We start from the raw sequence: 20184 nt of genomic DNA, 5'->3' as shown, positions 1-20184 counted from the left end.
GTCATAGCTTACTCATGAAAAGTCTGAGGTGATATAGAAAGATCATGTACATCTGCTGTCATTTTAGTTATTATTCATACAAAGTGGATATAGCAAATCCACAGATGTCAAGGGTGCCTCTTTAAATTTTGGTAGACTGAATATATTACTATGTTGATGTTCTGAGTAAGAATTATTTGGTGCATAAAGTGTAACATACAAAAATACACACACTGTTACCCTTATTATAAGCTATTTACTATAAATATAACTCCCACTCTTTTCTGCCTGTAAATTGCAGTCTTCATATCTACATATTGAACTTAACATTAGAGAGCTTCTTAATTAAATACAACAACAATTCAATCAACCTAGAATGAACTAAATTTACAAACAGGTTGAAGGTGTAACAGTGAGCACCCTGCTACTGCTGCTTTGTATTGTTATTTTCAGATAAGATATTTTAACCAGTAGGGGGCGCTACATGTTAAGGGACCAACATGGGTGAAACAGATAAATATGCAGACTCTTGACAGTTATGTTCAGATAACTTTTGGTGATGTTATTTTGCTTCTTTTTCTACTTTTCAAAAGATCAACGTAAAAAAAAAAGATAATTTGGTGGATTCAGTATTCTTAAAATGGCTCTGAAAGTATTTTGCTTCATATTCCTTATGAAATCTATGTATATATTTACTTTGTGCAAATATACTTTACTTTGTGTACATTCAGTAAATTTTCATACAATTTTTAAATGAGTTAACGCACATAAAATGTTAATGTGCTAATGTGTCTGTCCTGTTATACTTGTTATACTATGAACACGCAAGCGACAGTTTGTTGTAATGGAAATAAAAGTTAATTTAAGTTATAAATGTGGAGAAAGCCGAAAGAAGCAACAAAACAGTTGCCTCCTTAAGACTCTACATTTCAGTTATATGATCATCATATAAAAGATCTTTTTAGAAAATGCAGCTCCCTTTGTGTAACCCTTATATCAGAGAGGGCAGGTTTTATCTTTGGTACATTCTGTTTCACCATTGCACATAAATATTTAATCAGTCAATCAATACAGCTTTTAAGGACATGTGCATAAAAGGAATTTAAACACACCAGTTTTATCACAGACGTCCTTTTTCCTTGAACTATACCTATAGCCATAAAAGCTGAAATTATAGCTCGTTCATTTGAACATGGAAAATGTGTTTGCTTTCTATTTTTTCCACTTAATGAAGCATTTATTTGACCAAAAGTTGACATTTTTTTTGAAGCCAGGGTCTAAGGATTTCATGAGATGGCAGTAAAAACCAGGTATGTTTCCTGTGTTGGATAAACCTATCACACACTGTAGCCTCTGAGCTTGGCTTAAGGTGTAACTGCTCAATGACCCATGTCTTGGAATGTCCTTAGTAAGGTTTACGCAGCAGCTGCAATAAATAACCTATTGCCACATTTAAACTACCCAATCAGCAGTTATAAGGGTCAGGGTTATAAAGTGTGCTATTCAGCATTACAGCTTGAACGGTTTGGTGTGATCCATTCATCAGTTAATCTGAATATTTCTTAGTGAAATTAAACTCTCTCCAAATTAATGTGTGATGTTATTTCATCATTTTAGAACCAATAGAAGAGAAAACAATGCATTAGAAAAGAAAGTCTCCATCTAGCCAGGCAGCATTTGAATTTTTTCACTGAGGCCTTTATTCTGCCGACTGGCTCATTCACAGACTGTGGACAGTACGATTATTAGTACTACTATTATTCGTGTTTTTTTCCAGTTTTATGAATGATGAACAAGAATGATTGTTTAATCACTGCAGGTAATCACATGTGTATCTTTGCTGGGTTTTTTTATTGTGCTATCAGCCACTGCCACGCATTAAGTTTTGGAGGCGTGGTGCACAAATTACGTTTCATTCTGGAAACTATGTGCTTGGTTGGTTGATTTTACACAGGGGAAGTGCCACCTTATTTTTCTTCTCTTCGTATGCCCTGTAAATGACTGCACAACTACCCTTCACCATTTTACCAGTTTTTTTCACTACATGAATGCGTAGTGGGTGTGTGGAAGGGAGGAGTGACTGTGGCTACCTCTACTCATAATGACATTATGTGAATAATATGCATAAAAACTGGCCTTTCATGTAGATTTCACTGTTTCCTGTTTCCACTGTTTCATCATGCTCTTCCTGGAAGGCTGAAACTGAGCTCACTCAAAGGGAGGAGCAAAAGTCTGTTTATCATGCAGGATGTGGAGCTTGACTCCAAATTACCTTGCAGTTGTTGGAGGAATCGGTCATGGGACTGCTGCTGCCAATCCTTCTTGGCTTTCTTGCCGCTCTGATTGGAGGGCTCTACCTTCTCGGGGTGTTTCGACAGCAACGACCAGGAGAACCCCCTTTGGATAAGGGACTTATCCCTTGGCTGGGTCATGTATTAGAGTTTCGGAGGAACACCTTAAAATTCCTAGACCGGATGAAGCAAAAGCACGGTGATGTATTCACAGTTCAGCTAGGAGGGTTTTATATTACTTTCCTTCAGGATCCTCTATCGTTTGGGTCATTTGTTAAGGAGAGTAGAGAAAAACTAGATTTCAGTAAGTTTGCTGTACATCTGGTGCAAAGAGTGTTTGGTTATGTTGCTGTAGAGGGTGACCACCACATTCTCCAGACATCCAGCAACAAGCACCTCAAAGGGGATGGCCTGGAAGTAATGACCCAAGCTATGATGAGCAATTTGCAGAACCTGATGTTGTTCAAGATTGGCTCAGCTGCAGACCAAAGCACCTGGACTGAAGATGGACTGTTTATGTACAGCTATAATATTCTTTTTAGGGCTGGTTACTTATCTTTGTATGGCAATGTGCCAGACAAGTCAGAAGGAAGTGAGGAGAAAGCCAAAGAGAAAGACAGAACTGAATCGGAAGCCTTATTTCACGAGTTTCGTAAATATGACCAGCTGTTCCCTAACCTGGCTTATGGGGTCCTCCCACCCAGGCAAAGGCTGGAAGCAGAGAGGCTAATGGAATTCTTCTGGAATGCTCTGTCTGTTCAGAAGATGAAGACCAAGGACAATATCAGTCGCTGGGTGTGGGACATACATCAGACCAAAGAGGAGATGGGCATGAAGGAGTCAATGATCAACAAATATATGTTTGTGCTTCTGTGGGCCTCTCAGGGCAACACAGGGCCCTCTGCATTCTGGCTGCTCCTCTTCCTCATGAAACACCCACAAGCCATGACAGCAGTAAAGAAAGAGGTAGATAAGGTTCTGAAGGAATCAGGTCAAGAAGTCCAACGTGGTGGCCCTATAGTGAACCTGACCCGTGAAATGCTGATGAAAACACCCATCCTGGACAGCGCTGTAGAAGAGACCCTCCGACTCACTGCTGCACCCCTCCTCACCAGAGCTGTGCTCCAGGATATGACCCTCAAGATGGCTGATGGCCGTGAATACTTACTTCGCAAAGGTGACAGAATGGCAATGTTTCCTTACAGTGCCGTTCACATTGACCCAGAGATCCACCCTGACCCACAATCATTCAAATATGACCGCTTTCTGAATCCAGACGGGAGCAAGAAGACTGATTTTTACAAAGCAGGGAAGAAGGTGAAGTATTACAACATGCCCTGGGGTGCCGGGGTCTCCATGTGTCCTGGGCGTTTCTTTGCCACCAATGAGCTGAAACAGTTTGCTTTCCTCATGTTGGTGTACTTTGATTTTGAGCTGAAGAATCCTGATGAGGAAATACCTGAAATTGACTTCAAGCGATGGGGTTTTGGATCCATGCAGCCCCAAAGAGATGTTCAGTTTCGATACAGACTCAGATTTTAAATCAATCAGTCACTTTTACTTTTCTGATAAAGCATTTCTGATTTTGCTAATCTTTTCAAGCTTTGGCTTGATGATTATGTTTCAATGAAGTTATGGATTTGGCTTCAAAACTTAATATGTTTTAATATATATCTTGGGGAATATATAATGTAATTGCGAACCATAGTTGATCCTCACCAAGTGTACTTTACACAAATGCATGACTAGTATTGTAAAGTATTGTAATTGTATATTTTGAACAGATTGTTATGAATATAGCTCTCTCTGTCTTCTGTTTGTCACAAATCAGTAGTTGAGTTCCCTTCAACAATAATTCAATACTTTTTGTATAAAAATGTTTTTGGTTTAACTGTGAATATTGTTGATACTGTAAGTGCTCCTTTGCACAGCTGTTTTCCAGTATATGTCCGCTTTTCCAGTAATAGACTATGAGGTAAAGTGTCCATAATAATCAAAGATTAACAGCTTTAGATGCCAACATTTGGAGTGTTTTACATCTGGAGAGTAGCTGGTATTACTTTTACATTAAATGTCATTAGATACCAACAGAGGAAGCTTTGCAAAGAGTGTGGAATTCCAGCAGCAATGTGATAGAAAGCTGTAAACACGGCTTGGGGAGCTACATAATGAGAAGAAAAGAAAAGAAAAAAGTTGTGGACACTATTATTAATGCTCTTAACACTCTTTGTTCAGCATTTATTATACAAAGTCCAACACAATGATTTTAGATGGAAACCTACATTCAGTATGTGTTCTTGTAACTTTAATATCAGAGAGGTTAGGTGTTATCTCTGATAGCTTCTGTTCCTCTGTGTTTTATATAATCAAGACAGGGACCTGTGTATATAAAACTTGCATAAATGGAGAGTTGCTGAACTGGTTTCACTAGAAGATCAAGGTTAAGTTGGGAAAGCCCTCTGCACCTGTAACCACAATAACCTGTACTTAAGCATTTTAACATGATACGTGTGTTCTCAGATTTTTTTTTTCCCAAACTGTAGCTTTTGCTTTTACTTTATCAAAATAGAAGAAGATTGTATTTTATGATGCCAGAACTTGTAGATTTAATGAGTGGAGTAAAAATAAAGTTCATTCTCCTTGACCAGATAAAACTACAGTACAAACTTTATTGTTTTACAGTGCAATTGGTCAATAAACAATGACTGAAAGTCTATTTTAGTAACTGTAAATTTACTCAGCAACCACGATAAATGCCAATGATTGCCACATTTAAACAACATGATCAGTTTTGCCTATACTCACTATAATTCTACTAAGCTAACTCTGCAGTTTTCATGAACTAGCAGAATTTAACTCTAATTATATGTGATATACATTATTTTTTACCTGTAACTGCAGTCGTATGGCTTATAACATGTTACTTTGTGACACAATTACATTATTTCTGAAAAAGTGTCTGAATCAAGGTTTCCAAGTCTCACAGTTACCTTCCTGATTGAAACTGCTAGTTATGGTTTGTAAATACTCACTGTAGAGTGGGTCTATCCTTATAAAACATTGAATTATTTTTACAAGCTAGTGGTGGATGAGGGGGGTATTTAGGTGATTACTGCATCACAGAAAATCCGAGAGTCCCATCCGTCCCATCTGTAATTTTTTTGCGCATGACTGTGTAATGACAATAAAGTCTATTGTGAATGTTTCAGAAGAAACCTGGCTAGAAAAAGCATGCAAGGCACACATCTGGAAGTAATGTAGCTCAAGCTTATCTGTTTCAACAGATTCAGACAGACCTCACCGTTTTAAGTTATTGCCTTTCACCTCCCTAGACATGAATTTAACGGACTTAACTCTTTTGTTTAGTCCAATCTTACATAGCACCGGTGCAATATTAGATTCTGTCATTCAGGTCATTGGTAGCTATTTTTTCAGTTGCCGTTTTGGGATAGATTTGAAGCATATTCACTTAACCATCTGTAAACAAATGCTGGCATATTGGAATGCTAAAGAAAACCACAAAGGTGGGCAAAAAGAACAAGTGGAACAAATGCAATTGGTTACAAACCTTGATTCCTAATAAGTGCAATGGTTGCAGGGCTATTTGAAATATGTGATGATATAGATGATATGAGGAATAAGTGTGATGTAGGATTCCTAGGATTTTAAACTTCTGTACAGATATCACAAATAGAGACACGTGTTGACGTCACACTCACACATTCACACTCACATTTACTAGTGAGATGTTGCTGTTGTTAGATCAAGAACAGACTGCAGTACTTGTTCCTTTATTGGTTGAGACAAATACATGCTTTAAAATTGGTTTCACTTACACTCAAAAATCCCTAAAAGTCTGACAATGTGAAGAAAAACAATTTTCATCCCCACAGTCAAACCTCATTTACCAAAACAGCTGTGATGTGGGCTGAATCATTCATGCGGTTTGTTGTTGTTGTGTGTGTATGTGAGAGAGAACAGACACACACACACAAAACCATGCACACATCTGGACCAGTGGGCTAAAATTAGAACACCATGTGTTGTACCTCTCCGTCATTTCCAGCATCTCATGAAACACACAGGAAGCTTAGAAACCCAATGGAAAGTTAGAATGAATTCAGGCATCAAGATTCCAGAGCGTTTCTTTTGATCTTACTCTCAGTGGCCTGGGAAACCAAGTGCTTTATGATAATCCTGCAGTAAATACTATTCTTGATAGTCCTGGAATAATTACTGTCTTGTCAGAGAGGTGTTTTTTTTTTTTCAACTCTATTGTCATCTTCTCACAACTTAGCTTGTGCAGTTGTAATTGACTGCATAATTTTAAAATGTGTTTCTGATATCTGTCCACCTCTATTTACATTTATTTTCACTGTGCTGGGACATTTTCCAATATGTTAATGTTTAGTTTCTCAATTGACTTTAATTGGACTTCATATAGACTACCCACCTCAATTTCTTTGACAAGATTCCTGAATGTAGATTAATTGGTAGCTGTTTGTTCAGCCAGTAATTTCTGCGAACAATTCCTATTTTAAACATAGTTACCTCATTATTACTACATTGACAGTTGACTAAATATTCAGTCACTGGGATTTGATGTTGATAATTTGTTGGTAACAGACACTGAAACAATGTCCCTTCCTACCGTTATATGAAACATCACCTTTACTTCAGTTACATTTCTATTAGACATGCCATCACTTCTAACTTGTGCCAACTTGGCACAACTATGGAACACAAGTTTACTGATACTGCCGTAGGCAGCCGTGATCAGAGGCCACACTGAGGCTTATCTTCACTTATCTTCATTACATGTTGGAAGTCTGAGGTTTGTCTGAACTGTAAAAGGCTTTTGCACATCTATATCTAACTGTACGTTACTCCATATTTTTTTCTATTCATTCACAGTCCAAAACCAAACTGCTAAACTACATTATCTTGCATGTTTTTGTCTTTACTTCAGTGGCCAAATGTTCATAAAATGTAAATACAAATCTTGCTGTTTTCCAACTCATTCTCTCCTATTGTGCTAAAGTCACAGATGTGATAATCTATATTTTATGCTTTTAAAACAAAAATAACTACAAAGATGTTCCTTCATTGAGTCAGCTTTTGGGAGCATTATAGCTCACCTTGTTGACAGCATTACTTCCTTTTCAAGAAAAGCCTTCCAACACCTTTACGTCTTTCTATGTCAAAGACTCTTTTACAATTAACAAGTACTGTACTTAACTCAGACATTGCTCTATGACAAACATATCCTTTAGATAAAGCAGGAACTATATATGTCCTGTTACTCATTAATTTAGTATCTCAGTAGATCTGGATGGGTGCAGACATATGGCATTTGAAAACTGGCCACGTTTAACTAAAGCATTTACCAAATGTATAAACAGTTTTAACAGTAAGTTTGCATTGACTTGCTGATGGCGCTAGACAAAAAAATCAGTCTTGCAAATGTGTTTAACTTCATCAGCTTACACTGTTTATTTTGTGGTAAATGTTGTTTTCACGTCACGTACTTCAATTTCAAGAAGTAAACATTTCAATAAATGAATATATCATCCGCTCAAATAAGAAGTGTTGTTAATATTACAGCCACATTTAAAGGAATTTTTAAAATGCTTGCTGAATGCTGAACTTTAAACATGAATACACAGCTGTCCATGACACTGACCTTTGGAGCACAAACACATCAACTGACTCCATCCTGCTGGGTGCTATCACAGCATGTCCTGGAATGGAAGTTGGAGTTATAAACAATGGGAAAGAGTATATTCAGTCCTTTATGGAAGAACAAATGCTTTGAATGCGGACTGAACACAATGACACAAATATTCATTGCGATGTATATCAGCAATTTTATTTCTTAAAACAAGTGGGATTGTTCAAAAACTGATTTACTGGTTAGACTTTTGATTTATCCTTTATAACTCATAACTGTACTCGTTTGTTGCCTGGAATAAAGTAATAAATGTGACACCCATTTTAAATAATCTTTGTGTTATTATTTTTTCATCTCATTATAGCTTTGACAGAAACCTGTAAATTTAAAATTTTGCTGCAACTCCTCAATTGTTTTACATAGTCTTTGTTGTCTGTTGCACTGTTGCACACACTGTGAGGTGCATTCCTTGTATGAATACATTTTAAGATAACTGTTATTATACAGTGCAAACTGATCCTTTCTAAATAAGTTCAACTTCATTTTCATACTGTACTGCATTTGTACTACATTTGACACAAAGAAGAGGTCAAACATAACTCCAAAAAAATAATATCAGATCATTTGTGATCATCAAGTTTTTGGCATGCCTTGGCAAGTAGTTGTCAAGTCTCATTTCCGTCACTCGACAAAAAACCAACAAAGAGCCTAGCTGAGGAAATGCCTTACGCAACCCTTCTTGGCCTTGAAAATAACCTCTGCAAAGGAAAGTCTTCATATTGTATCAGGAGAAAAAAATATGTTGCACACCCAGAAAGCCACTGAGGGTTTACTAAACCCCTAAAAAAATTAATAAAATGAATTGCTTGTGATAACTTTAGTAGTCATCTCAGGTCTCACGCACGCACACACACCCACACATACACTTTAGCAGACACAGCTATATGAGGAAAATCAAGGTTTTGGAGGTCCAGAGCTACATCACAGTTAATTTCTGGGTGAATGAATGGGGTGGTAGTAGGAGTCATCTTGCATTAAACAAATAAACAGTTGGTGGTCATAGCAATGGAGGCGGACAGGCTGGGGAACAATGGGGCCTTTGGCAGGATCCTGGTCTCCTGAGTGTCCTGCCTGTACTTGGTGGTGAGGGGTTTTGAAGAAAAATGACCCATTGTCTCTCTTCTCCTTCCTTTAAGCCTGAGCAGTGAAACGATGCCCCTGGATTCCTGCCCGGGATGCTCTTTCATAAAGCATAGAATAAACTACTGCTTTATTCACATGGACAGGTAAGTACAGCCTTTTATTGTCCTCTTTTCACTATAGTCTTGTGGATTATGCTAAAGACTTTATACGCATAAATAACAGCTCAAATTTTTACGAGCATTTGCTTTCAGCTGGATCTGTAAGTTAACTTTGCTGAATACTAAAACAAGCTATGGCATCTTGTTAATTTGAATGGGGCTGTTTCTATAAAGCAAAAATGTACAACATAAGTGGGAGTTAGAAGATGAAGAAAAAATATCATATTTTAATGAGACAAGGGTGTGAGTGGTTTAACAGGAAAGCAGTCCCCCCAACATTACTATTTCCTGCAAACTACATGTGAATTGTTGTGGTTGTTTGGATTTCTAGTGAAAGGCAAAGGACAATAACATTGAAATGATTCATAAAGTGTTAACTTTTGTCTGTATTTCTCTGCACACTACACTCCTCCGCTATTATTATCAGATGTGCCTTAAATGCCTTAAAATACTGTCACTTAACCTTGATGGGACCTTAAAGAATTTCATTGTGATGCTTGTGTAGATCTGACACAGCTTTGTTTTCATGCTTTCCAGCTTTTCAGGTTTCTCTGTGTCAGCTAGGTCATTGCTCCCTGTATCAGGACTGTTATCCACTAACCTGGTCAGTGACAACAGTCTAGACAGGTCATTCACCTCAGTGAACTTGCACTTCGCTTCAAAAATGTTCATGAAAGTTCATGAAGAGTCTGTTTTAACTGAATACATGATTGCCATCTAGTGGCTAAAACATCCACTGAGAAAAGTATGAAGATGAGCTGTGAGCCAATGTAGGTTTTCAAAGCAAATATGTATTTAACTAGAATATGTATGTAAGATATGTATTCAAAGCACATGTTCTTTTCCTTTGAAGCTGCTACAAAAAATATTCACTGGGTATATTCATTACATACATACTTCATGACCTCAAAGGTTAATATTTTGCCCGGTCTGTCACCGCTTTCCAGTGCCTTTTGCTCTGCAGATTTCTGTCTCTTATCACTGGCTTAACAGCTGAGCTTTAAATTTCACGTGTTAATTAGTACACCATGCAGTATGTGCACATGTACAGTTTTGATCTGAGCTTTTGTTGCGTAAGTGAATGCAGAAGAGATAGGGTATATTGCTATTATCAGTGGGGGTCCTGCAGCATTGCTACCAGTGTGTGGACTTCACTGAGCTGGAGAAGGGCAACAGCACTAAGGCGTCTGGAAGGAAGGAGGAGCTGCAGTAAACATATCTCTGGTAGTCCAAATGACCCCAACTAGGTCTGCTGGACCTTTGGGCATGCCTCAGATCAGCCCATGACATAGCCAGTTAAGACAAGATAATGTCAGAGATTAAGGCCCTGTAGCTCTATAAGCAAAGCCCTGTTATTTTGTTTATTTGGATGGGTAGTTGTGTGTTGGATTTTATTGCCCTGATGGAAAAACTAATTTGCCAGTGAGAGTAGAAACAATGACAGGGAATAGAACAATCAAAACAATGTACATCTTGTTTTCTGAGTACTATTTTATGAATTCACAAGATGGTCATTTTTTTTCTTCCACATTTTAAAACAAAAATTCACACCAGGTCCCTAAGATCTACAAATTCCTGGGAAAAAATACAGATGATGTCACCTAAGTGTCAACCACACGGTCCTGGCTTTTAATACACATAATCAGTCCATTTTTCAGGAGCTAATTTAAATTAGGTTTGCTCATCTCATCTTCTTTAACACAAGCAGGGGATGTAAACATACAGTATTTACTTTCTCAAACATTATTATCACTGGAGTATTTTCAGTCAGAATGAGGACATTGGCTCCACCTAATGACTTTTATCAGCTGATGCTCTCTTGGTGATAAAAAAAAAAAAAAACACCATCTATTACTAGCTAGTGGAATTAGTTTTGACAAAGGCCAAACATGATGTTTATCATATAGCCCACAGTCAGTCAGAGTGAGGCAAATTTGATGCAATGCTTTATTACATCCAGTTCAGATACAGGTTTTAATTGCATGTCTGTCCTACTCACACACATATAAATATAAATTAAACATGGCTTTTAAGCTCATGATGTCTATCCTAGGGGCCAGAATTTTTAGTGGCAAGTCTTTACTATCAGATTGATTGTAGAATCTCAGCGCAGTAAAATGAAACTTCCTTCTGGGACAGAAACAGGCCTATTCCAATGAAACTTAATCTACCTTGCTGTGTATCCTCATTCACTCCAGTGCTTTAAATAATTTGACATGCGACTTGCATCTTCGAATGAGTTGAGCAGTGTAACATGAAATGATGAGAGCTTTATCTGTGATTTTTTGGGATATGTTGGAATACCTGGCACTTATTGTTTATTCCCTTTATACATTCAAAACTTCTTACCTACATAAATTGTGTTTTTTAGTACAATAGCAGTGTGGCAAATTTTACCAACAGAGCCAAAGTACATTAATAATGAAAACAAGTTTCCACTGGTTTTTTGAGTGCAATATTAAAACAGTGTAATGCACACATGCAACACAAGTTGCTTTGCTCATATGTAGGAGATGCAGAGCTCTAGCTGAGGAAAGTTGTTGGCATCCACCTCAAGGCTTTTCATCTCAGTCACTTCAGTAGAGTCCAGCCTTAGTAAAACTGGCACGGGACGCACTCACCCTAGGGGTAGGGTAGGCTCAGCTGAGAAACTGGGAGAAAAATGAACAAATGAGATGGGACTGCCACCACTCTCAGGCTGCCTATGGGATAGACCCCCACAGCCTGGTAAGAGCAGTTTAATGATAGTGGTAGGAGAGATGGGAGAGAGGAGGAGTCCACACACCAACTTGCATGTTTTTGCTCTGGTGTCTTGTGTCACTCTTTTCTCTAAGGGGGGGGCCATCCAAGTCACATGGTGGAGCTTGATCTGTTACATAAACACAGACCTCCACAGCCCCCAGTCTGCTTGCATCAACTTTGTTCAGTAAATACATGCGGATAAAACTCTGGTGATGACATTGGTGGCGGCCAAGGAGAATTGTCGAGATGTTCACTCCTCCATGTTGCATCACTGCAACACTTGGCTACGCTGCAGACCCTCACAGCTCCCAGTGACCTCTCAAAGGTGAAACTGTCTGACACAAAAAAAAATCATTCTGTTGAGATATTTCTGCAGTGTCAAGTACACATGAGGACATGAGCTATACATACATGAAATGGTTCATAAAGTGAGTGTTCACTTCTTGTGTGCACCACAAGAAACCTGGTATTTTGTGAAGTACGTTAAGTGTGCCAGTGTGTTCATTTGTCAGCTATCAGATTAGATTTTTTGAAAGTATCTCTCACAGATGCTACCACAATTGAAAAAGATAATCAGATCTACATTTTACATGTAAAACTAAATATAACTTTAATCTAATGAATATTAAACACTCTCATTTGGCTGACAGGATGCCAGTCCTTGTAACAAGAGCAATGTCAAGCAGTGTCTTACAGGGGAATACTGTAATATTTTCCTGTCTCTGGGCAGTCCAATCAATATTTATCAACACAAACTACAGTTTCCCAAAGCTAGAATGGCCTGAATTGTCCGAGGACGACTCAGGGACAACATATTCATCTCTAGACAGTCACTGGTTTGACTATGAATTTGTGTGCTTTTGTTTTTTGCTTCAGATAACTTTGAGCATTTTAATGCAGTATCAAAGACAAAGCAATTGCTGGCAAAAATTCATTTGTTTTAAAAAATATATATATTATTTCATAATTGCACTTTTGTTGACATCACAGAATTATCACATAAATGCTGCTTTATTGTAAAAGAATATTAACAGTCTTATGCAGGGTAATTTATTAATGGTAATTATTGTTTCTCAGGTTAAACCCTGCACGGTGTAAGGTTCTTAGAAGAACCAGAAATTAATGGTTCCCTTTTAGATGATGCTAAACTATTGATGTGATTATTAGCATCAAAGATGTTTTATTCAATCAGACAACAGACCTGTGGAACCTCAGTGAGTGTTAATTGGAAACCATAACTATGGATAGGGAATTCTACCAACTATTGAGGAACAGAAACCACAAAGTCTAATTGACTTTGAGTTTAAATCACACTAATGCTCACTTATCAGCCATGATCACTGAACCATCTGTGTCTCTTTGGATGACGGGAAGATTTTGGAGGGAGAGGAACGCATCACAATTTAAAAACACGTGCTTATCTGTCCCTCGGGGTTAGCACATGTCCAAACCCCAAATGCTCTAGTCATTCCAGCAGCATTCCCTGTCGTCTTTTCCTCAGTGCTGCACCAGGGGTGCTCGCTATACGCCACATCTCCTCAGTCAGATGGAGAGGGGAGCCTTGAAGGTGAAGCCTCTGGTGGATGGGTCCTGCAGGCCCAGATGGCTAGCTCTCTGAGCTTTCTTTAGACCACAAACTACTCAAACAGAATGAGATCTAAATGCAAAGACTTCTTATGTGCTTGTACCATCTACGTTTTGACATGTTTTGCTGCAGTTTTCTTTGCTCTGGCAACTCAAAATATTCTTATAATGTTACAGTATATTAAGACACAGTGGATTGAGAACTTTTTATCATAATTTAAGTAACTAAGTTGAAACTCTGATCTGATTAATGGTGGACTTACTGATGTTGTTGAACGTTATTCTTTACTTTATAGCTCTATACAGGTAATAATTAAGGGTTATTGAGGGCCTTGTGACGGTAGCATTATAATAATATGGTCACTGTGACAATGACCAGACACATTTCATTAATGCAAGCCAGACACTAACCCGTTTATCTGTCCTCTGTTAAAAGTAGTTGAGTTTAGATCCCTTCCCAAACTTGACAGAAGGCTTGGCACATAAAATAAAAGAGATGGGGAAATTCCTTTCCGATTTTACTCTTGCATGAATCACCTCCTCATCTGTACTTTATCGTGTCACAGAAGAGTAAAAAAAATGTAATGAAATGTGTGTGTTTCTGAGAGCGAGAGAGTGAGAGAGAAATTTCTGTCCACATATACCCGCTCTTGCCCACATGTGAAAAAAAAATCCCTCACATGCCTCAAGAAACAACGTGTGCTACTGCACTTCACAGGCTGAGGTGAAAGCATGAAGTATAAACATCAAGTCGGAAAAGACATGGAACGGTAGAGCAGAGAGCGACCTGTACACTGCTCTGTTATCTGGCCATCTGCCTGGATTGAAGATCTAAATATTATGACACTTGATATGACTGAGCATACCTGCTGGTTACATTCTAGCGGATCTGCACTGAGGCAAGGTGGCTTGTGTCTCTGTGACACTTCTGTCCTCGAACTCCATGTCTTTGTCCCCCCCAAAGTTGTTTTTTTCATAACTGTCACCCGCTGTACACTGTTATGTAATGGACAGACAATATAGAGTTTGCTAATCTGAATTTACTGTGGTAGATGTATGTATGAATTTTGCAAATGTGTGTGAAGCATACCAAGGACTCCATATATCATCTTTTTTCTCAGAATGAGCCACTGCTGTTGCTGTTTAAAGCGTTGGGGGGGCATGAAGACATTAACCTGCAAGAAGCTGTGATACATAGATAGATGTAGACAGAGAGGAGGAGGAGAGAGAGAGAGAGAGAGAGGAAGACAGAGTAACACAGAGAGAGAGACCCTCATCAGCTGTGTTACAAATGTTCCATATGAGCATTGGAGGGGAGGTTGACTGTGTTGCGATTAACACGCTTCCTCAGCTGGGTGTTCATTTCAGTCTGCAGTACGATATCCTCAAGTCTGAACCCTTGAATGAGGGTCACTTGCCAGAGGAGGATTTTTTTTTCTGCCTCTCTGTTTTTTATACTTCCTTCTTGGGCAGAAGGCTGGTGTAATAGAAACCAGACACAAGTCAGAATGTGAGGCATTCACAGCGGCGAGACCTCACTTCTTCACAGAGTAAGAAAACAGGATAAATAGAAAGTCTAGTCTAATAAGTTTTGTCATTCTTTCTCCTTTTTTTGCCATTTCAGAAGTTATTAGTAAGTTGGAAAAGGCCAGGACATTAGGATGGAAGTGGAATTCCGTGGATCAGACTGTTGAGGGAATATCTAGAGAGGGCAGAGGAGACCTTCAGGATGGGAAATGCATGCACAACTTTACCAGGTGGGTTGTTTTGGTTATCAATTTTCTTCCAAGGAAACTGCATGATGGTTTCTGTTCAACCATCCTGTCATATCACACTATTCGATGCACACTATTCGTATCAGTCAAACTGTGACCTGTTCGTGAAGTCCAGTGTCTGAATTGAAAGATAATTTCTTTCAAATATTAATATTCTACAACATAGGCAACTGAAACAATGTAATGAGAGGTTATTGTTGGATTTTCATCCAACGATATGATACAGATTTATAATGTAAGCAATATAAGGTCTGCGCCTGTGATCATGTTGAAATATATCTGATCCTCCAATTGAAAAAACGTGTCTTAACCATACAGTATGAGCTCTATACTTGTAATGGAGTCAGCTAAAACATTGTTTCTCCACTTTATAGTCTGACCATCTAATTGTAATACGTTATAATATAGCTTTATTTTTTTTTTTTTAAAGTGGCTCTATTTTGTGACATTTAAATATCATAAAAGAACATATTATATATAGGTTAATATTTTCTGTACCTTGCTCTCATTTAAATTCCTAAAAGTATTGTCATTTTTACTGTGTTTATGAAAATTATATTACTAAGTTGTTGTTTATGAAATCTCAGCAGATGTTTCATGAATACAAACTATGATCTCAAACTGTGCTTACTACAAAGATGGCATTTGGATGTTTTTAACAAGTACAGTTACATGTACATTCATTTTCTTATTCTGAAAGAATTATTATTCATCTTCAGTGAAATTGTATCTTTATCAGGCAAGTCTCCCTTATATTAGAAAAATCTATTTTCAGAGAAGACCTTGTTAAAATGGCAGCACCACAGCTAATTAGAGACAGGAAAGGCAGCAAATAATCAACATAAAAAGCTATAAAACACTTTGCAAAACACATCTGCAGCAGGCAGATAGCTCATGGTCACTTAAATGTTAGTAGTTGTTGTTGTAAGAATGAGGTTGATGCTATGCACAGCAAATTTATTGCAGCTGAAGTGTACATTCTAAGTGAAACAGCCCTCCTGTCATGCTATCCTGGGGCAGACATGAGTTGCCCACCATAGGTGCCATCTGTCTCCATGTGGCTGTACCCCTCCCTGCCGTCAGCAGTGCTGGATCTGGAGGGGAGGCCTCGTGGCAGAGCAACAAACCTCTCCTGTTCACTCAGATGGCAGGGGAGATGGCACATCCCACGCCAGGGAACACAGTGCCGCAGTCATGAGATCAACATGAGCCCCATGAATGAAGGGACAGAAGCGCTACGCTGTCTCCTCATCGCAGCTTCACTCGCCTCTCAGAGTCAGCAGTGACTCTGACTGTGAGGAGAGTATGAAACCGTGAGGTTTCATGTCATCTGTTTTTCTGTGTTTGTCCCTTGGCATTAAGTGTCAAAGCCACGTACAGTATGTTTCTGAAGTAGCACTATAAGTGGAACGCACTGTGGTACCAGAATGGGCTTTTCATACATTCAGACTATCACTATTTTGTTGTGTTCACTGTGTCCTTGGGTGTGATCAAAATGATGGTTGTTGTTGGGTTTGTGCATGGTTTAAGAGTTTTTTTCCCCCCTTTTTTTCTTTTAAGCCTCCCCTTGCTGTTTTTGCCATTTAAACTCTTGCACAAACTATTTCAGCCTGCTTGAATGACATATTGGAAATGCTGTGTGGTGTGTGTTGGGATAGGGTGACTGAATGACATCACTGTACTTGCTGACGTGAATCAACACAAGCCTTTGTCTTGTGTTTGGATGTGCAATCAATAGAAAATGGATGTCTCCTCTACATCAAGACGTCCTACTTAGCAGATGAGAATAGTTTATGTTTGAGCCATCTGGAAAGATTTATTACTTGTTGAAAGTAGGACAAAAAATAGCATTTTCAGATGGATGTTTGTGTATAAATCATTTCACTGATTTAAGAATTAGGCTACAGATTAACAGCGACTGTGTTTCTTATTTACTTGTATCACTTTGAAAAAGCATGACACATTTATTAATTATAGGTCTGCACAGAATTAGAGTTGAAATGGTAATCAGATTAACCGATTAGTAGATGGACAGAAAATAAATGGCAGACTTTTTTGATAATTGATTGATCATATATTTTTATTTACAAGAAAAAAATGCCAAAAATTCCCTGGTTCCAGCTCCTCAGATGTGGTTTTGCTCATCTTCTATGATTAAAAATTTATTATTTTTGGATTTTGGACTGCTGGGTGGATAAAACAATGCATGTGAAAATGTCACTTTGGTTTCTGGGAAACTGTGGTGAACATGTTTTATTTTCTTTGGACATTTTATGGTCTAAATGATAAAGCTATTAAATAAGAAAATAATCAGTATTTTGCTCAATAATGAAAATTTCGTTGTAGTCCAACACTGAACTTATTTTGATTAGACAACTGAACAAAAAAAAAACAGCTCAGGCTGTGATATAAGTAATATAACTGTAGGTATATAGCCACAGCATAGTACAACAAAGTAATGTTCACTGTGATTTCTAGTATGAATTTACAGTTCAATAAAACAATGCAATTGATTTCCAACTCATAGATTTTTGAATGCCCCAGCACACTTCTTAATCAATTCTTTTTTTCTCTTTCTGCAGATTCTAGTTGAAAAGCTTTTGAGAGCAACATGAGCTGGAGCTTTCTCACTCGTCTCCTGGAAGAGATCCACAACCATTCCACCTTTGTTGGGAAAGTGTGGCTGACTGTGCTCATCATCTTCCGCATAGTGCTCACAGCCGTAGGAGGTGAGTCCATCTACTCGGACGAGCAGACCAAGTTCACCTGCAACACCAAACAGCCGGGCTGTGACAACGTGTGTTATGATGCCTTTGCTCCCCTCTCGCACGTCCGCTTCTGGGTCTTCCAAATCATCATGATCTCCACTCCCTCCATCATGTACATGGGTTATGCTATTCACAAGATAGCTCGAACTTCAGAGGAGGAGCGCAGGAAGCACCAAAGGCTCCGCAAAAAGCCTCCTCCTCATTCCAGGTGGAGAGGGAGCCACCATCTGGAGGACGTCTTAGAGGAAGAGGAAGATGACGATGCCGAGCCCATGATCTATGAGGATGCACTGGAGGTGCAGGAGGCCAAGCCTGAGCAAGTAAGCAGCACCAGCAAAGACCCACCAAAACATGATGGCCGCAGAAGAATTATGCAAGAAGGGCTGATGAGAATCTATGTTCTTCAGCTCATGTCAAGAGCTATTTTTGAAATTGCTTTCCTTGCAGGACAGTATCTCCTCTATGGTTTTCGAGTTAATCCTTCATATGTGTGCAGCAGGCTTCCCTGTCCACACAGCGTGGACTGTTTCATCTCAAGGCCCACAGAGAAAACAATCTTCCTCCTCATCATGTATGTGGTAAGCTGTCTTTGTCTGGTGCTAAACGTGTGTGAGATGCTTCACCTGGGAATTGGCACTTTTCGGGATACACTTCGCATGAAGAGGAACCGGGGCCGACGGACATCCTACGGCTACCCGTTCTCTCGCAATATCCCAGCCTCTCCTCCAGGGTACAACCTAGTGATGAAGACAGACAAACCTAGCAGGATTCCCAACAGCCTCATCACCCATGAGCAGAACATGGCTAATGTGGCCCAGGAGCAACAGTGCACCAGCCCAGATGAGAACATCCCCTCTGATCTTGCGAGCTTGCACCGTCACTTACGGGTTGCCCAGGAGCAGCTCGATATGGCCTTTCAAACATATCAGACCAAAAACAACCAGCAAACCTCCAGAACCAGTAGTCCTGTATCTGGGGGGACCATGGCAGAGCAAAACCGAGTCAATACGGTTCAGGAGAAACAAGGAGCCAGACCTAAATCAGCCACCGAGAAGGCTGCAACCATTGTAAAAAACGGAAAGACCTCTGTCTGGATCTAGAGATAAATCTAATTTAGTACATTAACAGTAAAAATGTTTAAGACTCCAGGACTGCACTGTGACACAGCTGGAGGATGCGTGTGTGAGTATGTGTTGCGACTTTGGACAAAAACAACTGAGAATTTCAATCACACTAGCTGAAGGAATACAGTACACAGTAGGCTTAGTAGGAAACAAAAAAGAAAACACTCATGAAGAAATTATCAAACCCAGTATCATGAATCTTTGTTACTGTAGTGTGTCATTTTGTGCTTGCCATAGCTTTCAGACATGATTAACATATGCTGACTTAGTTAAACATCTCTAATTCCAGCTAAAATGTCAAAGTATAAACAGAGTGCTTCGAGCTGTTTATCTGATCTACCCTTGACTGCGGCTGAACTGGATTAATTTTAAGAAATTTAGAAATTTAACTTTGCAAATGTGTGATTGCACCCTAAATGCAAATTTGAAATTGCAGAACACAACAATGTACAAATGCACAATGATTCATATCTGAAGCATGGTGATTGTTGTTGGAAAGATGCATGTTTAATATTTGGGAAAGTATCCTTGGATGTAGTATGGATGAGTGCTGCTGGAAGCATTAAAGGTGAAATATTTTGATAAAGGTGATGAAACAGGGCTGTACCACTGGAGGCTCTTTTGGTAAATATTTGCTCTGTGTGATGATTCAGTCATTGCGTGCAAAGCTTTTATCTATTCTATGTTTTCCAAAGCTTTGCAGTGTCACATCTAAAGGGGACGAGGTAAGTGAATAGAAAATTTGATTATTTTCTAAAGTAAATACTGATTTTCTGTAATCTGAAGCAGATGATGCATGCTTTACAACTGGGAACAGTATACACTTAGGCTACAGTAGAAATCCCATCCTTTGCTATTCAGTTAGCTTCCATTTAGGTTATGTTTAGTCATGTTGTCTTGAAAATGAGCATTTTAGTTTTTCTGTCACTGAAGCAGTATGTTTCACAAA

The 20184-nt window shown here is 38.7% G+C and overlaps 2 protein-coding genes across 2 annotated transcripts; both read left to right on the top strand.

The window, feature by feature from the left end:
* The first annotated feature begins 1101 nt into the window (after positions 1–1101).
* On the top strand, positions 1102–4984 carry LOC121192983 (5-beta-cholestane-3-alpha,7-alpha-diol 12-alpha-hydroxylase-like). Its single transcript, XM_041055065.1, has 2 exons — positions 1102–1289; positions 2175–4984. Exon 2 carries the CDS (start codon positions 2277–2279, stop codon positions 3810–3812), a length of 1536 nt encoding a protein of 511 aa, XP_040910999.1. The 5' UTR covers positions 1102–1289; positions 2175–2276; the 3' UTR covers positions 3813–4984.
* Positions 4985–9088: 4104 nt separating this feature from the next.
* Positions 9089–19748, top strand: gjc2 (gap junction protein gamma 2). The gene is made up of 3 exons (XM_041055071.1): positions 9089–9227; positions 15193–15325; positions 17926–19748. The coding sequence occupies exon 3, from the start codon at positions 17955–17957 to the stop codon at positions 19209–19211; it is 1257 nt and encodes a 418-aa protein (XP_040911005.1). The 5' UTR covers positions 9089–9227; positions 15193–15325; positions 17926–17954; the 3' UTR covers positions 19212–19748.
* The last annotated feature ends 436 nt before the right edge of the window (positions 19749–20184 follow it).

Source organism: Toxotes jaculatrix, chromosome 14 (genome assembly GCF_017976425.1).
Source record: "Toxotes jaculatrix isolate fToxJac2 chromosome 14, fToxJac2.pri, whole genome shotgun sequence".
Lineage (NCBI taxonomy): Eukaryota > Metazoa > Chordata > Actinopteri > Toxotidae > Toxotes > Toxotes jaculatrix.
This window is presented reverse-complemented; position numbering and strand designations above follow the sequence as displayed.

Excerpts from the sequence above, each read along its gene's own strand:
- LOC121192983 (XM_041055065.1), top strand. The coding sequence starts at position 2,277 with ATGGGACTGCTGCTGCCAATCCTTCTTGGCTTTCTTGCCGCTCTGATT.
- gjc2 (XM_041055071.1), top strand. The coding sequence starts at position 17,955 with ATGAGCTGGAGCTTTCTCACTCGTCTCCTGGAAGAGATCCACAACCAT.